This window comes from Myxocyprinus asiaticus, chromosome 31 (assembly GCF_019703515.2).
Source record: "Myxocyprinus asiaticus isolate MX2 ecotype Aquarium Trade chromosome 31, UBuf_Myxa_2, whole genome shotgun sequence".
NCBI lineage: Eukaryota > Metazoa > Chordata > Actinopteri > Cypriniformes > Catostomidae > Myxocyprinus > Myxocyprinus asiaticus.
In genome coordinates this window covers 41870659-41893714 of record NC_059374.1, presented here as the reverse complement: position 1 = coordinate 41893714, position 23056 = coordinate 41870659, and the positions used below count along the sequence as shown (strand labels likewise).

Below are 23056 nucleotides of genomic sequence, written 5' to 3'. Positions count from 1 at the left end.
TATATAGATAGATAGACAGATAGATTTACTATAGATAGATATACTGTATATAGATAGATAGAAAGAAAGAACGTTTAAAACATGTTTTAAACTATATATCTTTAAAAATATATCTTATTTTTATTATCTCAGACAACCTAATTTGTTCCAAACGACTCAAATACATAAAATAGCACAAAAGATCAAATAAATCTAATAAATTCCACAAATCGAACCTCCGTTGTCTCATATACGTACGTACGGTATTCACAACGCTCGTTACGTCACGTCAGTCGCGTAGTTTCTTTGGCAACCGAGTCAGCTTCGCCACTAATGCGCCACAACATTCCTGCTGCACATTCACGAGCAAATGACTCGGATATCATGACAATACTGCTCTCAAAAACCCAATGCGAACCTTGATTCTTGTAAACGACAGTCTGTCGTGTAAATGGAGCCCTTCATTTAATTTTAAAACGGTACATTCGCTTTATTTGGGAGAGATGCTAGCTTAGCCTAGCCTGGTGATATAATCCTGCTTTAGAACTCACTAAACTCACGAAACCACTCAGATTCAGGTAAGACACACATTTACCTTTATTTATGGTCCTCTGGGTAGACTTCAAGTGTTATATTTGCTTATATGTGCATTATAGACATAAGTCTGCATTAGATGGTGTGTGAGAGCAGTACATCAGATTAACTGAATTAAATTTACTCTAAATTATTTCTGGGTTTAGATGGATCATATGTGTCATCTTTTACTATTACGTTATAATCATTCTTGTGCTTTAAGATCAGGTCTCTGAATTGATTGAAGGGCATGAGGTGGTTAAACAGTGTTTGTAAATCATCTTATAGCTGATGTGTGTGATGTTTAAACAGGGTGAAGTTAAAGATGCCACCTGGGACAGATGACCCTCGTAAACTCTTCATCCTGACCACAGCAGGAAACTACTTCAGTCTGGACACAACGGCATCTCTGTCCACCTGCAGTCCACTCGATAACTTCCTAGATGATGGGAATGAATTCCTGCTCATCGTTAATAAACAATCTGATGAGCTTTACTTCTCAAACAAGGTGCTGTGAGTTACACAGAGCTAGAACTGGGTGATATACAGTAGCCCAAAAATAGTATCTGTGTAGTATAGCTCAATATGAATGTTTCTGCTTTGAAATGGCTTTTAAGGTTTTATTTGTTTTTAATAAAGAGGAACCATCATTTCACACAAGGATATTTGTAGTCATTATATTTAATGGAATAATTCACCCAATAATACAAATTATGTCATTATTATGCTGTTCTAAAAACATATGCTATTATTTTGGAACACAAAAGGAGACAAAAGGACTTGTGCGCCATATCCCAAGTCTTCTGAAGTCATACGATAGCTTTGTGTGAGGAAAAATGTATGTCATTTTTTAGTAATGGTAAAAACAAACCGCACATGGTATATGGCAAGCCTAATTTTTTACATTTTAATCATGTGTAAGATATGAGTTATAGATATCACTAATTCAGTTTTCACTTGTTAAAATGCAAATTCTTGATACTAGCGGTGGAATAGTGAGAATGCTTTGATATCAATAAAGACATTACTCACAGATATACCCATTCTTGATATAAAAAATTTAATTTTAACTAGTAAAAAACAGAAATACAAAAAATTTTTAGTAGCCTAATATTATTACTAGTCAAATTTTTAATCAGTAAAATTATTATTATTTTGACTAGTAAGACGTACATAGCTGATATTTGAAATTGGAATTTCAACTAGTAAGAAATTATTTATCTGTAAGAGAACAGGAGTGAATGACTGATCATTGTGAAATTCTGCTAGTCAAAATGCAGTTACAGATATCGGTAATTATGTTTTTTACTAGTTGAAACTAAATTTTTGATATCAAGAATGTGCATTTCTGCATAAAATAAATTAAAAAATGTCATTTTTAATATCAAGAATTGACGTTTTTACTAGTGCAAACCTAACTAGATTAAAAAGTTTGCAGAAAAACTTTATGTTGGCTTGAAAAGTTTAAAAGAAGCTTTGATATACTGTAGATAGATAGATAGATAGCATGTTTTAGCATGTAGCTACAGTACATGCTTCTGGCATGTAGCTAGGCATTGCAACATGTTTTATCATGTAACTAAGCAATGCTAGCATGTTGCTGGACTTTGTTACCATATTTTAGCATCTAGCTAGACATTGCTGGGATGTTGTTAGCTTGTTTTAGCAATTTGCTAGGGGTTGCTAACAAGTTTAGCATGTAGCTAGGCATTGCTAGCATGTTTTATCATGTAGCTAAGCAATGCTAGCATGTTGCTACAAGGTTTTAACATGTAACTAGGTGTTGCTAGGCATTGTTAGCATGTTTTAACATGTAGCTAGGCATTGCTAAAATGTTGCTACAGGGTTTTAGCATGTTGCTAGGTGTTGTTAGCATATTTAAGCATGTAGCTAGGCAATGCTAGCAAGTTTAACATGTAGTTATGCATTGCTAGTATGTTGCTAGCATGTTTAGCATGAAGCTAGGTGTTGCTAGCATGTTGCTAGGTATTTTTAGTATGTAGCTAGGCATTGCTAGCATGTTTAGCATGAAGCTAGGTGTTGCTAGCATGTTGCTAGGCATTTTTAGCATGAAGCTAGGTGTTGCTAGCATGTTCTTGATAACAGTAAAAATATAGATACTAATATCTACAATTTTCAATCAGTAAAATTATTATTTTAACTAATAAGAAGTACATATATATTTGATATTTGAAATTGGAATTTCAATTAGTAAGAAATGAATTATCTGTAAGTGAACAGGAGTGAATGACTGATCATTGTGAAATTCTACTAGTGAAAATGCAGCTACAGATATCAGTAATTATGTTTTTTTACTAGTTTAAACTCCATTTATATATCAATCATTATATTATATTTTTGCAAAAAAAGATGTCATTTTTAATATCAAAGAATTAATGTTTCTACTAGTGCAAACCTAATTACTAATATCAAAAATTTTCACTAGGAGCAATTCCATTGTTGATATCAAGAATTTGCATTTTTACCTAATGAAAATTGAAATGTAGATATCTATAATTAATTTCCTACACGTGAATAAAAGTCAGTTCGCCTGGAATTGACATGGAAGTCAGTAATGTAGTAAACAATAATAATTGTGTTTATATGATCTGATATGACTGTGCATAGTATTAAACTGCAGCATTTACCTAATATATATATCTTACTAAAACATTTAAAGGAATAGTTCACCCAAAAATGAAAATTCATAATTTACTCACCCTCATGCCATCCCAGATGTGTATGACTTTTTTCTTCTGCAGAACACAATTGAAGATTTTTAGATGAATATTTCAGCTCTGTAGGTCCATACAATACAAGTGAATGGGGTCCAAAACTTTGAAGCTCCAAAAAGCATATAAAGGCAGCATAAAAGTAATCCATACAACTCCAGTGGTTAAATCCATGTCTTCAGAAGTGATATGATAGGTGTGAGTGAGAAAAAAATCTATATTTATGTCCTTTTTTACTATAAATTCTCCTCCCTGCCCAGTAGTTGGCGATATGCATGAAGAATGCAAATCACCAAGAAGAAGAACTCTTAAAAGAAAAGAGCACTTATGAGGGCCATTTGAAATTTATAGTAAAAAAGGACTTAAATATTGATATTTTTCTCACCCGCACCTATCATATCACTTCTGAAAACTTGGATTAAACCACAGAATTACTTATGGATTACTTTTATGCTGCCTTTATGTGCTTTTTGGAGCTTCACATTTTTTGTCACCATTCACTTGAATTGTATGGACCTACAGAACTGAAATATTCTTCTAAAAATCTTGATTTTGTGTTCAGCAGGATATAGAAAGTCATACACATCTGGGATGGCATGATGAGAGAATTTTCATTTTTGGGTGAACTATTCCTTTAAAGCTTGTGATAAAGGAGCGATGGTGCAATTGAAACATTTAACTGAGTAATTGAAATGGACAGTTTGAAAAAGTTGATTGGTAACCTGTTTGCTGCTGAGGTTTATATCAGGGACGCTATTAAAATTTCTTCTGTGTGTTCTCATACTCACAAGTCGTGACACAAGGAGTGGGCAAAAAACTTAATGGTCCTACATACAGCTTCCAAAATTTCTCAAAAAAGTGAAAAAACCAAAACACTGAATTATTTCTCTCTGTTTGTCTAGTTGGACAGTATGGACAGTGATGGCGGGGTTCTAGTATTTTTTAAGCCTCATCCTTGTGTGGTATCAGAGGAGAACCTGCACAGATCAGTCCTAGTGTCCTCCATGCTGGAGTCTCCCATCAGCACTCTCTATCAGGCTCTGAGACAGGTGTACAGCCCAGTTCTGCTGCAGGTAAGACTTAATTTTCTATCCCCTAACCCCACAAACCAGTTAACATTATTAGATTTAAAGCAAAACATGATTTGGCTGATTTATGAGCCATTTTTATTATGGAGGACCACTGAAAATGCCCTCACTAGTTGGGTTTCCGCATGTTTCATTATACATTATTAATTAACCAAGCTATAGAAAGTCAGATTTTTTTAATCAAATTGTTTATGATGTTTCCAGGAGTGCTGGTTATTCATGTTTTTGAGACATTACAGACATTACATCAGAAATTATCATAATTAATTCTGTTTCAAAGTAATGTCCAGCATCATCCAATCACTGCCAGCCATGTTCAAATAAAATGATACATTATAAATTCTGAATCTATGTACTGATTATCATTGTCTCATGTCTGTCAAACATGTTGAGTGATCCAAACATCATCTGAAACCTGAAACTGAACTTTTGACGGGATGTTAGGATTTAATGCACTTAGAGAGCTATAGGATGCTCCCTTGCTCCCTATTTAGTGAAAGACTTAACCTCCAGTGTGCTGTCTGTCTGCACTGGTCTCATAACAGTTTGAAATGCACCTTATTTTCATCCTAACTCCATATAAAGCCTCTGAAAGCAACATTTTCAGCTTTTGGACGAACCCATTGATTCTCAGTGTGATAATGCACAGTAAATATAGGAATGCATGTACAAGGTGGGGCCTGGGTAGCTCAGCGAGTATTGACACTGACTACCACCCCTGGAGTCGCAAGTTAGAATCCAGGGTGTGCTGAGTGACTCCAGCCAGGTCTCCTAAGCAACCAAATTGGCCCGGTTGCTAGGGAGGGTAAAGTCACATGGGGTAACCTCCTCATGGTCATGATTAGTGGTTCTCGCTCTCAATGGGGCGTGTGGTAAGTTGTGTGTGGATCGCGGAGAATAGCATGAGTCTCCACATGCTGTGAGTCTCCGCGGTGTCATGCACAATGATAAGTGATAAGATGTGTGGATTGACGGTCTCAGAAGCGGAGGCAACTGAGACTTGTCCTCCGCCACCCGGATTGAGGTGAGTAACAGCGTCACCATGAGAACCTACTAAGTAGTGGGAATTGGGCATTCAAAACTGGGGAGAGAAAAAAAAAGGGGAATGCATTTACTAATGTTAATGAATATAACTTTATTGTACAGTGATAACAAAATAAGATATATCAAAACTGATATTAAAATGAAGTGAAATGACCCACAGATGTGTTAATGTTGAAAGTTATAACTAGAAGAAATAATTAGTTGAAGTGGTTTACAAATCAGTCTAAACAATTCATGTAACAATCAGTCTGAATAAAGCATTTTTAAAAATCTGTATCCAGTTATCACAAATACCTTAAAAAGTCATGGAAATGGATTGGTCATAATGACATATTAATGTTCTGTTGGTTTTGTATGTAATGTGCGTTGTGTGTGTTTTCCGCTGTTTGCAGGATGATAAATGGAGTAAATCATGTGATTCAAAGCTTCAGTCTCTGCTTATGGATCTTGAGGTTGGTTTGGGTTCTGTGCTCAGACACTCACACACACAGGATTCTGGGGAACGGAGTCTATCAGAGACAGATGTGCTAAGTGAGTTCCAAAGATTGACAAAATATATCATGCTTTTCCCATCTTGTTGGTGTAAAAGATCAAATTCCACAAGAATTTACCTTAATTAAACTGACAGGTGTGTGTTGTTTTCACATGTGTTCAGGTATCATGACTCCTCTGGATGAGTTCAGGTTTTGGGCTGATGTCAGTCGATCAGGACAGAACAGCAGTGAGAGAGAGAGAGCTGCACACTTCACCGAACTCTTCACAACCCTTGAGAAGGTACATACACATCAACCTACAAATTACTTCTAGCTATCTCTGCAAATTAAGGTGGGAAAAGGAAAAGGATTTTAGCATAGAAAAAATTACACCTCATTAAGGGCTTAATAATTTTTTTAAAGGCCATCAACAGCAATATGATATAAGACACTAATGTTCAATAAATAATAATCACAACAAGATAGGTACATTTCCTGAAGAAAATGTGAGTGGTGTTTGCCGTGGCAAAATTCGTCACCACGATGTCCCACCAGCTGACCCAAGTTGAAAGATGCCACCCCCATGACAGTAGGATGTTCTGGTGCAGTGATATTGGTGTTGTTCCATGGTTGCTAGGGTGTTCCATCTGGTTGCTAAGCAGTTACCAGGGTGATACTTATCAAGGCTCCTTGCTATCCTGAGTGAAATAAGTCAACCCGTAAGTCTCTATGATTTTCTGGTGCAGAGAAACCTGTATATGATTTGTTACTTGGTTGCTAGGGTAACCCCATCTGGTTGCTAGGCAGTTACCAGGGTGATACTTATCAAGGCTCCTTGCCATCCTGAGTGAAATAAGTCAACCCGGAAGTGTCTACGATGTTCTGGTGCAGAGATACGAATCACAATAAATAATTATTTCACCTTTTATTATAGTTTATTAGCATACTGTAAGTATAGACTGTTATAATCAGTTTATTAATATAGAAACTGGATAGGTAAAGTCTGTCAAGAAAAACTGTGATGTTGGTTTGACAAATCCTATCCCGAAAGTATAAAATAGTTTTAAATGCTTAAAGTTTTTAGGTTATATTTGCCTTCCAGTCACATGAGACCACATTAGACTGCAACAGAACCTCTAGAGACCAAATCGGACCTTATCAGGCCCCCAAGATCACATCAGACTCCATTAGACCACATCAGACCTTTAAGGGGGATTTACACTTCTACACCACCTCTGGAGGTGGTTTGAGTGATCAGAATTATATCCGTCTCAAATCCGTCTTGAAGGGCATTTAAACTTGGTCTTTTAATGGTCGGATAAACGCATGAATTGGACAAGTGTAAATACCCCCTAATAGGGGTGTAACGGTATGACATTTTATTTCAGATACCATTAGACCTCGTTATACCCTCAAGAAACCACATCAGACCCCATTAGACTTGTCTTATTATTATAGCATTATTATTGAATTCAGTTAATGTAGTCATTAATGTGTGTGTGTATATCAGCTATTCCATTTGCTGTTTCGACTGTAACGCTTGCCAATCATATTTTACAGACATAACTGTTTGTATTAGAACACATTGTTTATCTCAGTCATGAAAACATCAAGTAATCACACAGGATCTACACGCGGATTGTGAATTATGTGTTTGTTTCAGGATTACAGTAATCTGGACAGTTTCAGTCTGGTGGAGGTACTGGACCTGATTGAGAACACACGAGAGATAGTAGATGATGTGTGGAGACAGAATGACCACGCCCCCTACCCTGAGACACGCATGATCAGACTCATGGATGTCATAGGTACACACAAACTTAAACAATCCCTCTATTGATCTTATTGCGATTTGCAGCTCACACTGTTAATTGATTTCTTCTGTGGAGATGTTTAACAGAATGACTCAGTCACCATTCACTTTCATTGTACGGAAAAAAGAATGGTGACAGAGGCTGTCATTCTCCACAGAAGAAAGAAAGTCACATGGGTTTAGAACTTCATGAGGGTGAGTAAATGATGACAGATTTTTCATTTTTGAGTGAACTCTTCCTTTAATAAAAGATATGACACGTTACTAATGTAATTTGGCTTTCCTGATGTGTGTGTTTGTAACAGGTGGGACTCTCGGGAGGTTTGTACAAAGGAAGTTAAGTTCTCTCCAATTGTGGGAGGATCTGTATTTCACAGTGAGGGAGGGGCTTAAAGGGGGTGTGGCTGTGTGTGAGCAGTGGGTGGCAGCTTGTGAACACCTGACCGGTCAGGTGTGGAAACGTTATTCACCTCATTCATGGAGCGGAGAGAAGCACCGCCCACAAGAGCTTCAAAGCCTTGCCCAACGATTGGAGGAGGTCAGACCACGTCAATCATCTCAGGCAGTGTAATACAGGGGGTTTTTACGTGTTTTGATGCAGTGTCTCACTGTATGTGTGTTTGTCAGGTGGTACAGGTGCGATCTGTGTGTGAGAAACTGCAGCGTTTGTTATCTGGAGGAAAACAGCAGATTTTAGCCGCACGTGTGTATCAGCCGTTCACTGGACTCAACCCCATACATTACAACCCATATACAGAGGTACACACACACTCACTTACGCGCACAACCCTTACAAGCACATTTCAAAATTGAAGAATTGGCTCCATTTCAATTCATAAGTGTGAATTTGAAGTGTATATTTTAAATTAGAATTTCAATTATATGTAACAGAATAACAGGAAATTCATTAGGCCAACACAAGTTTTGTGACAAAACATTAATAATTACATCATTTATTTGGTAACACTTTACAGAAAGGTTCCATTATTTAACATTAGTAAATGCATTAGATATCATGAATGAACAATTTATTAGTCTTGTGAAAGGGACAGTTCACTCAAAAAAACAAATTCTCTCATCATTTTCTCACCCTCATGACATCCCAGATGTGCCCAACTTTCTCTCTTCTGCTAAACACCAATGAAGAATTGATTAGCTCCATACAATGCAAGTGAATGTGGTCCAAAACTTTGAAGCTCCAAAAAGCACATAAAGGCAGCATAAAAGTAATCCATAAGACTCCAGTGGTTTAATCCATGTCTTAAGAAGTGATATGATAGGTGTGGATGAGAAATTTTTTACTATAAATCTCCACTTTCAAACAGCCCTCTTTAGCGCTCTTCTCTTTTAATTCTTCGTGCATATCACCACCTAATGGGAAGGGAGGAGAATTTATAGTAAAAAAGGACTTAAATATGAATCTGTTTCTTCTCCACCCCTATCATATCCTTTCTGAAGACATGGATTTAACCACTGAAGTTGTATTGATTACTTTTATGCTGCCTTTATGTGCTTTTTTGAGCTTCAAAGTTTTAGACCCTGTTTACTTGCATTGTATGGACCTACAGAGCTGAGATATTCCTCTAAAAATCTTTGTTTGTGTTAACTAGAAGAAAGAAAGTCATACACATCTGGCATGGCATGAGGGTGAGTAAATGATGAGAGAATTTTCAATTTATGGTGAACTGTCCCTTTAATGTTAGTTCATAATAATGTAATTTCTTAGTTCCTGTTAGTTCATAGTGCAATAAATAATGTTATCATATAAAACTTTGGATTTTAAATGTATTGGTATATGTTGAAATTTACAGTAACCAAGATTAATAAATACTGTATTGAAGTATTGCTCATCCTAAGTGTATGCTATCTAATGTAGTTAACTAATGTTAACAAGTGGAACCTTATTGTGAAGTTTTACCATTAAATTTAACCCTTGTGCGACCTTCGGGACATTTTTGCCTTATTCATATTTGTTTTTTCGATCGTTTTGGCTGTGCTAATTCCAATGGCATAAAGGTGTGTATTTTGGGGGGAATTTTTATATTTTAATCTCAGTTGCTATAATACGTCTATAATACACTGTGTACACAAAATACTTACACTCAGGACCTTCAGAACAAAAATGTCCCCATTGAAACCCATTAAAACTACAATATTTGATCCCAGTGCCATTAAAGCATAAAATCATGAATTCTATGATATTATGCTTTCATTACGGAGCCCTGGCTTCAAATTTTAATTTTTTTATATTTTCCACCAGATGGCGCCATTTTTCTCATATTTAGCCTATGGAGCAAATACATGCTTTTCCCCTATTTTCTGTTTGCTGTATTATAGAGCACTGCAGGCCAGTTGAATAAATGATGCAGATAAAATTGTGTGTGTGTGTTGGTATGGATGTCAGAGTGTGTTTTGTATGTGTGTATTGAGGAATGTGTGTGTGTGTGTGTGTGTGTGTGTGTGTGTGTGTGTGTGTGTGTGTGTGTGTGTGTGTGTGTGTGTGTGTGTGTGTAAAAAACAACAGTGGCATTATGTAAACAAACTGGCATTTAAAGGGTTAAAATCCTGAAAATGAATGAATGTTTGGTAGTTATGATCAGGACTGATGCTGGTTAAAAAATTTAACTCATTTAAAGTGGAAAATAATATTAATATATATTATTATTCTGCCAGTTTTTTGACATGGACATTTGTGTCCTCTAAGGACTTCTGAGTATCTTTTTTTTATTGATGCACAACGGTTAACTAATTAGGCCTATTTGTTCCTTGGTATGTAGCCGTTATGGAGAGCAGCAGTGTCTCAGTTTGATCGGCTCATTGCTCCAGCAGAACAGGAAGCAGCTGGAAAACTCAAGACCTTCATAACAGATGCACAGGACAGTCCACAACAGGTACACACACCAATGTAGGAAATTGAAATTTACTTTAAGAGGCAGTATTTGCCCCTGGATCTGATTCTCAGAGACATATTTACCTTTATGAGGGCATATTTTTTTCTAACCATTTAAAACATAAACACAAACATCTGTTTAGGTCAGATATGTCAGTTTAATCAATTCCATAAATCCAATTCTCAGGACTGAGAATGTATACCTTCTTCTCTAAGAATTAAATAAACAACTCATATTTTATGCCATAATATGCATAACTAGGAATATAATAGAACATTAAGAACAATATCAGATGTTACAAATAAAAAATATTTGGGGGCCCATTTTCCCCCCACATTCTACATTTTGGGGGCATTTTTTGTTGCATTTGTATCCCAAACCCCATATGCAGTTTATTGCTCAACCAAAATCAACAATAACCAGAAAAGAATCCAGATTTGATGCATTACATGGAACTTTTAACTATAAACAAGCCTAAAACACGCCAGGGACACTTATTTTGAAATGACGGCAACTGGGCAACTCTCGGCCTAGATAACCGATAATTCCAAAAAGCAACTATCGGCACCGATTAATCTGTAAAACCGATATATCATTCTAGCGATGTATGACATTGTGCAATATATCTTACATGCAATATGTAAATTCAAATTCATATTTATTCATTCTACATGTACACACACCCTTAACTCTTCTGCACATTAAATCCCCCCTTGTATATACCTTATTGTGTACTTCTTTACATATTTTATTTTTTACTTTTATTATTCTATATCTCGCTGTCATATTTGTTATGTGCCCTGGAAGCTTCTGTTAACAAATTCAGATTCTTTGTGTGTGTGAACATACTTGTTTATAAAGCTCTGTCAGATTCTGATTTCTTAAGTCAGACTTTTGATTACCAGAAAACAGATCGGACCTTTTTGAGGAAGACGCACAGACTCATTCTCTTGTGTTTAATTCAGCTGCTGCAAGTTTTTCAGAAGCACAGAGATCTGATCAGACGAGCCACAATCAGCAAAGAGCTTCAGCCTGAAAGAGAAACACTGCTCACACGACTGCTGGATTACAACAAGGGTCAGAACATACACACACTACAACACAGGTTCACACAGACATTATGGCAGTGTAGAAATGTCTTCCCATCGTGTCCCATCGTGTCCCATCGTGTCTGTGTTGTGCAGGAATGCGAGCAGATTTTGAGAGCCGTTGCCATGGTGCTCCAGGAGAGAAAATGGGTCCTCTAGCGGGCAGAAACCTTCCTGAGGTCGTCAACAATATTGTGTGGGTCAGACAGCTGCTGCTGAAGGTGTGTCGCACGCACACAGACACACACACACACACACACGCACGCGCGCGCACACAGACACACATGCGCACACACACTTTAAACCTAGCTATCTAAATAAGAGCATACCATAGACTAGTGTTTGTATATAAAGATCATTATAATGACTACAGACTAGCCCACATCTAAACTTTAAAACGTTTTTTAATTTAGGTACAGTGGCAAGAAAATGTATGTGAACCCTTTGGAATAACCTGCTTTTAGGTATAAATTTGTATTAAAATCTGGTTTGACCTTCATTTAAGTTACAATAATGAACAAACACAATCTGTTTTATCTAATTACACACAAATTATTGTATTGTTCCTGTACATATGGAATACATCATTCAAACATTCACAGTGTAGGATGGAAAAAGTATGTGAACCCCTAGGCAAATGACGTCAACAAAAGTTAGAGTCAGAAGTTGGCACAGGGTTCCCACGAATCCTTAAAAAGTCTTAAAATGTCTTAAATTCAGTTTTCCAAAATTTAAGGTCATAAAAAGTCTTAAAAATCTTAAATGATACAACAAAAGTCTTAATTATCATTTAAAGAGGTCTTATATTTGGGGGCGGAAAGATGGGAATCGTGATATATACCTAATGTGATTATCAAACTTTAAAAGATTATGATCCGATTAAATAGAAAATAGAGAGAAAATGCAGCATTGTTGTATTTTCTCTAAGTACGCAGGCGCTTGTGAGTTTTTTCAGCTGTTGCAGAACAGTTCGCAATCATTAAGCCATATCGGAAATTTATGTCAAGCGATTACTAAAGATCAACTGTTGATGATGATGATGTAGTGTTGATGAAATATGACAATGTTTACTTTTAATTGTTTATATTGTAATATGTTGTAGTTTATTTTAGGAGTGCACATTTAATTTCCCTTATCTGTTTGAATGAGCAGCTGGAAGCAGTGAAGCGCATACATTTCAAAATGCGCGTACATTTTGTGTGTCCCTCCCCCGGGATAAGGTATTTTGGTTGCACCATAAAATGCATCTGGAATTTAATTCAATTTGGACTCTCATAGCCTCTGTCTGGCCCTCTCCATCACAGGAAGGAAAGACTAAGAACATTAAATATAGGCTACCAATTTTAAAAACTACTGGCAGATTAATTGCCTTTCTTTCAACACATTACCGTATCCGCAAAATCCTATATTGGTCGATCTCTAATATGTATTTATTTATATAATGGTACATAAACCAATTTTAATGTGATATATATGTAGAAAGCATGTCTTAAGTATTTTAAACTTGCATATAGCCTACCCTGTTTTACTGATAAGCATTGTTAAGGCCATGTGTGCCCCTGCGTGTTTAAATAAGAGTCTGTGAGACATTATTTATTTTGAGATTGTGTTGGTTTATTTTGGTATGGGGATACGATATTAATTTTATTTGTTCAGGTCTTAAAAATGGTCTTAAAATGTCTTACATTTTATTTTAAAAACTCTGCAGCAACCCTGTGGCAAACCTGCCATTCAGTTAAAGAAACGAGATTGGAGGTGTGGGTTAGAGCTACTTTGACTTATAAAAAGCACTCAAATATTTTGAGTTTGCTATTCACAAGAAGCATCTGCTGACGTGGACCATGCCTCACAAAAAAGAGATCTCAGAAGACCTTCGATCAAGAACTTTGCATAAAGCTGGAAAGGGTTACAAAGTTATCTCGAAGAGCTTAGATATTCATCTGTCCACAGTTAGACAAACTGTCTATAAATTGAGACAATTTAATACTGTGGGTACTCTCACTAGAAGTGGCCGTCTAGTCAAGATGACTCAAAGGGCACACCGCAGAATGCTCAATGAGGTAAAAAAGAACCCTAGAGTGACAGATAAAGACTTGAAGGAATCATTGGAACTGGTTAACATCTCTCTTAATGAGTCTACTATTTGGAAAACATTAAACAGGCATGGTGTCCATGGCAGGACACCACGAAGGAAGCCGCTGCTTTCCAACAAAAACATTGCAGCACACCAGAAGTTTGTCAAAGACCACCTTGACACTCCACAACACTACTGGGAAAATGTTTTATGGACTGATGAATCTAGGTGGAATTGTTTGGGAAGAACATGCAGCACTACGTATAGCGTAAAAAGGGCACCGCATACCAACATGAAAACATCATCCCAACGGTGAAGTACGGTGGAGGCAGCATCATGATTTGGGGCTGCTTCAGGGCCTGGACCGCTTCCATCATTGAGTTATTAAATCCACAGCACTGTGAATGTTTAACGGGATGTTTTCAATAAAGTCATGAAAGATTATAATTGTTTGTGTGTTGTTAGCTCAATACTTGAGATTTTGATGAAGATGAGATCACATTTTATGACCAATTAAAGCAAAAAATAAAAAAAGACTGCTAATTCCAAAGGGTTGACATACTTTTTCTTGCCACTGTATAAATCCCTTTACCATTGAGGATGGTAGGTTTTATTAGATTTAGCTTACACAGCTATATTAGTGAGCATCTCTCACAAAAAATCAAAACGATAATCATATTTGGTATACTTGAAACCTAGCCCTCACAGAAACCTTTTGATACTGCTAGATTTGTAGCAAAACATGATTAGACCAATTTTGGAGCATTTCAGATAGTGAGGACCACTTCAAAAGTTTGTTTTCAATATATTTCTTTATATTTGTGAGGACATTTTCACACATATAGCCAAACCTGTACACTCCTAACATGATGTCAGTGTATCTTATGGTTTGTGTAGATCATCTATACATGTTCTCTGTTGGGTGTGTGTGCAGGTGGAGGACTCGCTGAAGATGGCAGATGTGTTGCTCTCAGATCTGTCTGGCTTTCGATCGCTGGTTCGTTTCTCTGATGAGCTTCAGGAGCAGTTGAGATCCTACGAGCAGGAGCAGTTTGAAGACTGGACCAGAGATCTGCTGTCAGGACTCTCAGATCCCAAATCTGGAATCAGGTGAACAACACATCTGTCACTGGTTAAACATATACTATAATACAGTGAAACACTTGCAATTTAGAAGGTGCTTTTTGGCACCATATGGTGTCATTTTGGCATCAGCATGGGCAAAATTAAGCTAACTCTGATTACTAAAACTGAACTCTTACAACATTTTTTGATGTACATTAAAGGTGTCATATTGTACACTTTGATTGCATTTCATTTTCCCTGAAGTCCACTTCGTCAAGGTTTCTTGCACACCAAAAAAGTTATTTTTATTTTCATGACGAATTATTATTTTCGTAATTGAAAAGAATAATCCGGGTTCTATACAAGTTGAGCTCAATCGACTGCATTTGTTGCATAATGACATTCATCCCTCCTTTTCTTTACAAAAAGCAAAAATCTGGGTGACAGTGAGGTGCTTACAATGGAAGTGAATGGGGCAATCTGTAAACGTTAAAATACTCACTGTTTCAAAAGTATAGCCAACAAAATGTGTGTTAACATGATTTTACTGTGATAAAATCACTAACTGACTTTTTCTGTGTAAAGTTACATCCAATTTAACAACTTTGTTGCCATGATAACTAGGAGTGGGTAAAAATATTGATTTCCTGATGCATCGTGTTCTTCATTTGAATGATCTCAATATCCATTCTTAAATCCCAAGATCGATCTATTACTCTGTGCGCAACTCTCCACTACAATGAGAGGAAATCAATCGCGCGATGCAACTAAAATGTATATATTTGGCAACTGGCTGGTAAATGTTTACATTTCATTACTAGTATTTGTGCAGTATAGTTGTGGAGTATTCAGCCGTGAGATCCTTTCACTGCGTGTTTAGAGTAAAAGTTGTTCCGTGTAATGTGTGTCCAAATTCGAGATCCACGCAACCCATTTCTCATTGAATAATGTTTCTTTTAATACCCTTTCTGTTCTTTACAGTCAGTTGTTGATCAAAAACAACAAAAATGAAATATTTAATTCTAATCAAGCAAAGCACAGATGAGATAAAGCCATTAAAGTCTCTCTCATTAATGTGCTCATTTAAAGCTCTGTTTACAGAAATGCTGGTTTTCTTAAAGAGACAGTACCGATTTTTAGCACTTGTTCAACAAATCAATGCAAATACCTGTATATAGTACAATTTATGTAGTTAAACAATAAACATGTTCCAAAATGTAATATATGCAATATAATATCATATTTATTAATTAAATACATCGATTTGTTCATTTTTTAATTTGTGTTATCGCTTTTTCTCCCCAATTTGGAATTCCCACTACTTACTAGGTCCTCGTGGTGGCGCGGTTACTCACCTCAATCTGGGTGCTTTTGCTTCTGAGACCGTCAATCCGCGCATCTTATCACGTGACTCGTTGTGCATAACACCGTGGAGACTCATAGCATGTGGAGGCTCATGCTACCCTCCACGATCCACACACAACTTACCACGCGCCCCATTGAGAGCGAGAACCCCTAATCGCGACCACAAGGAGGTTACCCCATGTGACTCTACCTTCCCTAGCAACCGGGCCAATTTGGTTGCTTAGGAGACCTGGTTGGAGTCACTCAGCACACCCTAGATTCGAACTCGCGACTCCAGGGGTGGTAGTCAGCGTCAATACTCGCTGAGCTACCCAGGCCCCCTCGATTTGTTCATTTTTAAAAGCTAATGAAATATAATTAATAAAATGATTGTTTTCTTAATGTACCTAGTTCTGTAGCTTGTGAATCGGAGTCGAACTGAATCAGGAAATCTGTATCAATACCCAGCCCTAATGACGCCGTAACGCTGTAACCCCTAAAACCCTAAAATGATGCACAGATTATGATTTAAACAACTTTACAGCTCAAATAATATTTGTAAATGACATTTGTTGTGATACATTTTGTGAACATCATCATGTGTGTGTAGTCTGCAGGCCAGTAACCGGGTAATGGAGTTGGATCATATGGATGGCAAACTGAAGATCCAGTACTCTGATCGGCTGGTGAGTTTACTCCGAGAGGTGAGACAGCTGTCTGCTCTGGGCTTCACCATCCCTGCCAAGATCCAGCAGGCAGCAAACACAGCCGAGAAGTTCTACAGACAGGCCATCATCCTCAAACAGGTTTGTATATTGTGTAAACTACTTTTTCAAAAGGGTTGCCTGCAGCTGAACTACTCTAAATAATGGCTCTCCACCGTAGTGTCACTATTTCAACCATCATGTGTTTGGGCTAGTAGGAATAACTCCTGTATTCCATACACACATGGAATGATAACTTAAGGGGTTCACTCCTGCAAATAAACCTCACTTCCAAAACTTTGCACAGTGTATGTGGTCTATGAGTCATTTCAAAGTAGCTTCTCCAGCAGTGTATGCTTGCATGAGATATTACTTTATAGGTAGACTTGTGTTATTTATGTGTGTTTACATTGTGTAAGTGTATTTGTGTGTGTTTAACAGGTGGCTCATTTCTACAACACCATTGATCAGCAGATGATCCCCTCTCAAAGACCCATGATGCTCGGCTGCGCTCTGGCATTTGAACAGGTCATCAAGGTACTGCAGGATACCCTCTTCTCATCTCAAGTCTGCTGATTTTTTGGATAGTGTATCCAAAAGTCACTTTAAGTTTAGTCAGGTCACTCAGCGGCCATATTCGTAATGCCTCGGGCAGCTATTTTCTAGTCATACGAGTACAGAGTTGAAAATTCAACTTTTCAGGATGGTCCAGCTTATGCACATGCATTATGCTGTATTGAGCGTTATGATGTTTCAAATGTATGTTAATGAGTGGGCCATCTCATTCTTCTATAATATCTCTGGTGTAACTCGGTGCTTAAAGATCTCTCATGTGTGACATTTGTTTTGCAGCAGAATCCGCGGTCTCAGTCTCGTGATGAGGGTGGTAAACTGCAGATCACGTGGGAGAATCCTAAAGAACTGGAGCAGTACATCAGTAAACTCCAGAACGCCGCAGAGAAGCTCTCCACAGAGAATCGCAAACTCAGGAAGTGGCACACTGACTTCATTGATAAGGTGATCTTCCATTCTCTTCCTCAGGCTCAGAACTGTCCGGTTATCTAGTGTAACCTCAGTTCTCTGAAGGAAAGGAGTGAGAGACAGACCACTATGGGAAAAGTGCGCCCCGTGCGACTGCTCTTGAAGCCTTTTAAACATGCCTTTAGGCAGCAGGAATTGGCTGCTGATATCGGGGGCCTGCCCTCCCGAGTAAAATCAGGCAGCAGCTCAATTCCTCTTCAGAATTAATAGCTCTAAAAGACGAGCTAGGATCATGGGGCCCTCCTGGTCTGTGTCTCACTCCTTTCCTTCAGAGAAAGTTATGCTAGGTAACCGGATATTCTCTTTCAATCAAGTCGTTTCGACAAAGACCACTCTATGAGATGTTAAACATGCCCTGCAATACAAAAAACATTATTAATTAATCTCCAAAGTAGGGCTTCCTGCCCCTAGAACAGCATGAGCCACATTTGGCGCAGTTACATTATGCCTGTAATACTTGACAAAAGTTTAAGAGGAAGCCCAGCTTGCAGCTGCGCAGATATCCTCAACAGGAATACCTTTAAATAAGTCCCAGGATGACACCACAGCCCTGGCAAAATGAGCTTTAACAGGATGCGAGAGTTCTTTCCCTGCACAATGATATGCACGAGTAGTAGCCTCGACTATCCAGTGCAAAAGGAGTTGTTTTGATAAAGCACGGCCCTTAAACGGCTCGGAAAAACATACAAACATTTGTTGACAAAGTCTAAAATCCTTAGTTCTGTCAATATACATACGCAAGGCGCAAAGAGCTTGCAATCTCTGGCATTCTGCCAATGAATAGGGAGGTGGCCAGAATGATGACAGTCGAAAAGACGAACATGCATAAGCCTTAGGAACTTTAGGTATAAAAGCAGTGTTTGGGTGTAAAATGACTTCAGAACCGTCTGCACTGAACTCAGTACATGACTGATGCACCAACAGTGCATGAAGTTCCTCAACACGCTTCGATAACACGAGTGTGAGTAAGAGAGCTGTCTTGTAAGGCGAGATCTTTAAATCCACCTCATACAATGGCTTGAATGGTGCTTCACATAAAGAATTCAAAACAACAGTCAAGTCCCATGACGGAAACACTGATTTAGGAGTCGGGCGAAGCCGACGAACCCCTTTTAAAAGCGACACGCAAGTGGCGATACCCCATCAAAGCCCACATGACAGGCTGATATTGCAGACAAACCTTCAATGTGGAATATGCTTTGCCTTGTTCAAACAATTCTTGCAAAAATGTAAAAATGTCCACCATGGAACTCTGAAATGAAATCACATTGCGTCGGTTACACCAAGAAGTCGGGAGGCGCCAGTTTCCCCCTCCAGTATTCCTCCAACCATGGTTGATTATGCCACCACGGGGCCACCAATATAATCGTTAATCCTTGTTCGCACACCCTCGCTAGGATATGAGGAATGAGGTGTACATGCGTAAAGTAGAACATTCAGCCACTGGTGAGCCAGCGCATTTATCCCCAAGGGCCCATCTGGGTCGCGAATCAAGAAAAACATCTCGCGCTGCGCGTTTTCGCCCGATGCGAATAGATTTACGGCAGCCCTTCCAAACCGTGCCCAGATCATCTCTATCACCCGAGGATGCACTATCAATTCCTGATTGGAAAGTGAGGTCCTGGACAACAAATCTGCCCTCGAATTCAGGTGCCCAGGAACATACGTTGCCCTCATTGAGCTCAGGTGATTGTCTGCCCACATTAGAATTACATGGGCCATCTGATGGAGGCATTTGGAGCGTGTAAAATGAATGACAGTAAAATGATCCGATCTTCCCATCACTAGTTTATGGGCTGTCCATCAAGCAGGATGCGGACATACACTATCACACACTCCTTGACAGACAGGTCGGTGTCTCCATCAATGAAGAATGAGATGTACTGAGCTGACGATACTTTAACTGCGGTGTTCTCGCAGATGGTATCTGCTATCACGCCGATGATGTTGGCACATGACTTGTCATTTGCGTACGTCATGTTGATCTCAACGCCGTTCATTTTCATGAGCTGCAACATGGGTTTAAATTTAGTGAAGGCGAGCTCTTCTTTGGCGATGGTGTAGATGATGTTAAATTTCATGTTCAGCTCTGCCAATTGAACGGAACGTCCGGCAGCTTCCTGATGATTAAAAGCTTCAACAATCGAACCTGATCCTGAATTCTTTGCCACACACTTGTCCCGGCATTTCTTGTGCTTGGCGCTCTCCCCGTGTTTAATCAAGATCTCGCGCTTAAAATGTGTGGATTCAGTGGTGAATGCAGTGTTACCTGCAACCTCTGTCCCACAGGCTTTACAGTGAAAGCTGTGCATTAAGCCATTTTCATAGCGGAGCACCTCAAAGTCTTTCAGCCACTCTCTCAGAAAACTGCAAGCCTTCTTTTCCGCTGGTGGATCCACATTCACCACATGATCGCCATCCCCAGCTCCAGGAGTTACATTATCTGTAACTTTAGGCGGTTTACAAAAGAAATCGCTCAGTGTTCTTTTCATCTTCTCTCTTCAGCTCTTTCCATTTTGCGTGCTAGTTAGCTCCCTGTCACGTGACAACGGAGCGCGGTGAAACTGAATGATTGACGGCTAATATTAACCAGTCTAAAATCTGCATTAAAGTTAAGAATGTAAAGATGAAGTTTAATTGGTTATGTAATGTTGAATAGAACGGTGGACCGGTCACTGTATCAGCTCACATCAGCAATTATTTGCACTCGCACAAATACTCCCAAATATATTTTGAGGTCGCACAGATTAAATTTCGGGAGCATATGTGACCAAAATGGTTGCAATTTCGAGCCTTGACAATAAGACTCATTTGTACAGTAAGGTTTGATTCGTTAACATTAGTTAATGCATTAGGTATCAAAAACTAACAATGAACAATATATATATTTTTTACAGCATTTATTAATCTTTGTTAATGTTTGTTTATAAAATGCAAGTGCTCAATGTTAGTTCATGTTAGTTCATAGTGCAGTAGCTAATGTTAACATATACAGTTTTTGATTTTTGAAAATGTATTACTATAAGTTGAAATGAACTAAGATTAATAAATGCTGAACAAGTATTGTTCATTGTTAGTTCATGTTAACTAATGTTGTTAACTAATGTTAACAAGTGTAACCTTATTGTAAAGTGTTACCAAAAAATCAACCCCTGGGACATGAAATTGCTAGAAGTTTAAGTAACACCAATGCATGTTATGCTAACTGTGTGTGTGTGTGTGTATGTGTGTGTTGTACAGGTGGTGTGTTTGATGGGAGTGGATCTCTTGCGTCAGCAGCAGAGATGGAAAGATGCTCTTCAGGATCTCAGGACTGGATTTGCTACTCTGGAGTCTCAGGTGCTGATAGTTCTGCTTATTTGCTCTTTGATCATTATGTATCTCTTGAGTTACAAAAATTGTCAAACTAATATTACATAACAGACTCTTAAATAAGCCACTGTAATACTCACACGCACCTGTATATTAATCAGTTATAGTTTAAACTCTGTATTAATACGCTACTTTGCGATGTTGCGATGTTACTGTAAACAACTAAACTAACTTCTTTGTCACAACAAAATGAGTTATCTTATTAGGAAGTATAATTTAGCTGATTACTGTTTGGAACAGTGTCTAGCTGTGCTCCTTTAAATGCATGGGTGTTTTGCTAAACATTATTACATACTCGGGTCTTTAGCGACCCGGCACGTACAGTGCATTCAGAAAGTATTCAGACCCCTTCATTTTTTTCACATTTTGTTATGTTTCAGCCTTATGCTAAAATGCTTTAATTTATTTCTTTTTTTCACATCAGTCTTCACTCCATACCCCATAATGACAAAGAAAAAGACAGATTTGATGACAGATTTTTGATAACTTTGCAAATGTATTAAAAAGAAAAAACTGAAATATCACATTGACATAAGTATTCAGACCCTTTGCTATGACACTTGAAATTTAGCTCAGGTGCGTCCCGTTTCTCTGGATCATCTTTGAGATGTTTTTACACTTTGATTGGAGTCCACCAGTGGCAAATTCAATTGATTGGACAAGATTTGGAAAGGCACACACCTGTCTATATAAGATCTACAGCTGAAAATGCGTATCAGAGCAAAAACCAAGCCATGAGGTCAAAGGAACTGCCTGCAGAGCTCAGAGACAGGATTGTGTTGAGGCACAGATCTGGGGAAGGATACAAAACTTTTGGCTGCATTGAAGGTTCCCAAGATCACAGTGACCTCCATAATTCTTAAATGGAAGAAGTTTAAATCAACCAGGACTCTTCCTAGAGCTGGCCGCCTGGCCAAACTGAGCAATCGGGGGAGAAGGGCCTTGGAAAGAGAGGTGAACAAGAACCTGATGGTCACTCTGGTTGAGCTCCAGAGATCATGTGTGGAGATGGGAGAAACTTGCAGAAGGACAACCATCACTGCAACACTCCACTGATCTGAGCTTTATGACAGAGTGGCCAGACGGAAGCCTCTCCTCAGTGCAAGACACATAAAAAAGCACCTAAAGGACTCTCAGACTGTGAGAAACAAGATTCTCTGGTCCGATGAAACAAAGATTGAACTGTTTGGCCTCAATTCCAAGCGTCATGTCTGGAGGAAACCAGGCACCGCTCATCACCTGCACAATACCATCCCAACGGTGAAGCATGGTGGTGGTAGCATCATATTGTGGGGGTGTTTTTCAGCGGCAGGGACTGGGGGACTGGTCAGGGATGAAGGAAATCTGAACTCAGCAAAATACAGAGATATCCTTAATGAAAACTTGGTCCAGAGAGCTCAGGACCTCAGACTGGGCCGAAGGTTCACCTTCCAACAGGACAATGACCCTAAGCACACAGCAAAGACAACATAAGAGTTGCTTAGGGACAACTCTGTGAATGTCCTTGAGTGGCCCAGCCAGAGCCCGGACTTGAACACAATCGAACATCTCTGGAGAGACCTGAAAATGGCTGTCCACCGACGGTTCCCATCCAACCTGACAGAGCTTGAGAGAATCTGTGGAGATGAATGGCAGAAAATCCCCAAATCCAGGTGTGCAAAGCTTGTCGCATCATACCCAAAAAGACTTGAGGCTGTAATCGCTGCCAAAGGTGTTTCAACTAAGTACTGAATTAAGGGTCTGAATACTTATGTCAATGTGATATTTCAGTTTTT

General features: G+C 38.4%; 1 protein-coding gene across 1 annotated transcript in view; it reads left to right on the top strand.

Annotated features, from left to right (window-relative positions):
- The first annotated feature begins 302 nt into the window (after positions 1 to 302).
- LOC127422577 (cytoplasmic dynein 2 heavy chain 1) overlaps positions 303 to 23056 on the top strand; it is a 143621-nt gene continuing 120867 nt past the window's right edge. Inside the window, exons 1-16 of the mRNA XM_051666214.1 lie at positions 303 to 557; positions 865 to 1060; positions 4187 to 4357; positions 5809 to 5947; positions 6072 to 6190; positions 7553 to 7697; positions 8008 to 8240; positions 8330 to 8461; positions 10480 to 10593; positions 11559 to 11670; positions 11778 to 11902; positions 14690 to 14865; positions 16775 to 16970; positions 17310 to 17405; positions 17721 to 17885; positions 21150 to 21248. Of these exons, the coding sequence (XP_051522174.1) occupies positions 878 to 1060; positions 4187 to 4357; positions 5809 to 5947; positions 6072 to 6190; positions 7553 to 7697; positions 8008 to 8240; positions 8330 to 8461; positions 10480 to 10593; positions 11559 to 11670; positions 11778 to 11902; positions 14690 to 14865; positions 16775 to 16970; positions 17310 to 17405; positions 17721 to 17885; positions 21150 to 21248 (2205 nt within the window). The 5' untranslated portion in view covers positions 303 to 557; positions 865 to 877. The remainder of the gene's footprint in view (positions 558 to 864; positions 1061 to 4186; positions 4358 to 5808; positions 5948 to 6071; positions 6191 to 7552; positions 7698 to 8007; positions 8241 to 8329; positions 8462 to 10479; positions 10594 to 11558; positions 11671 to 11777; positions 11903 to 14689; positions 14866 to 16774; positions 16971 to 17309; positions 17406 to 17720; positions 17886 to 21149; positions 21249 to 23056) is intronic.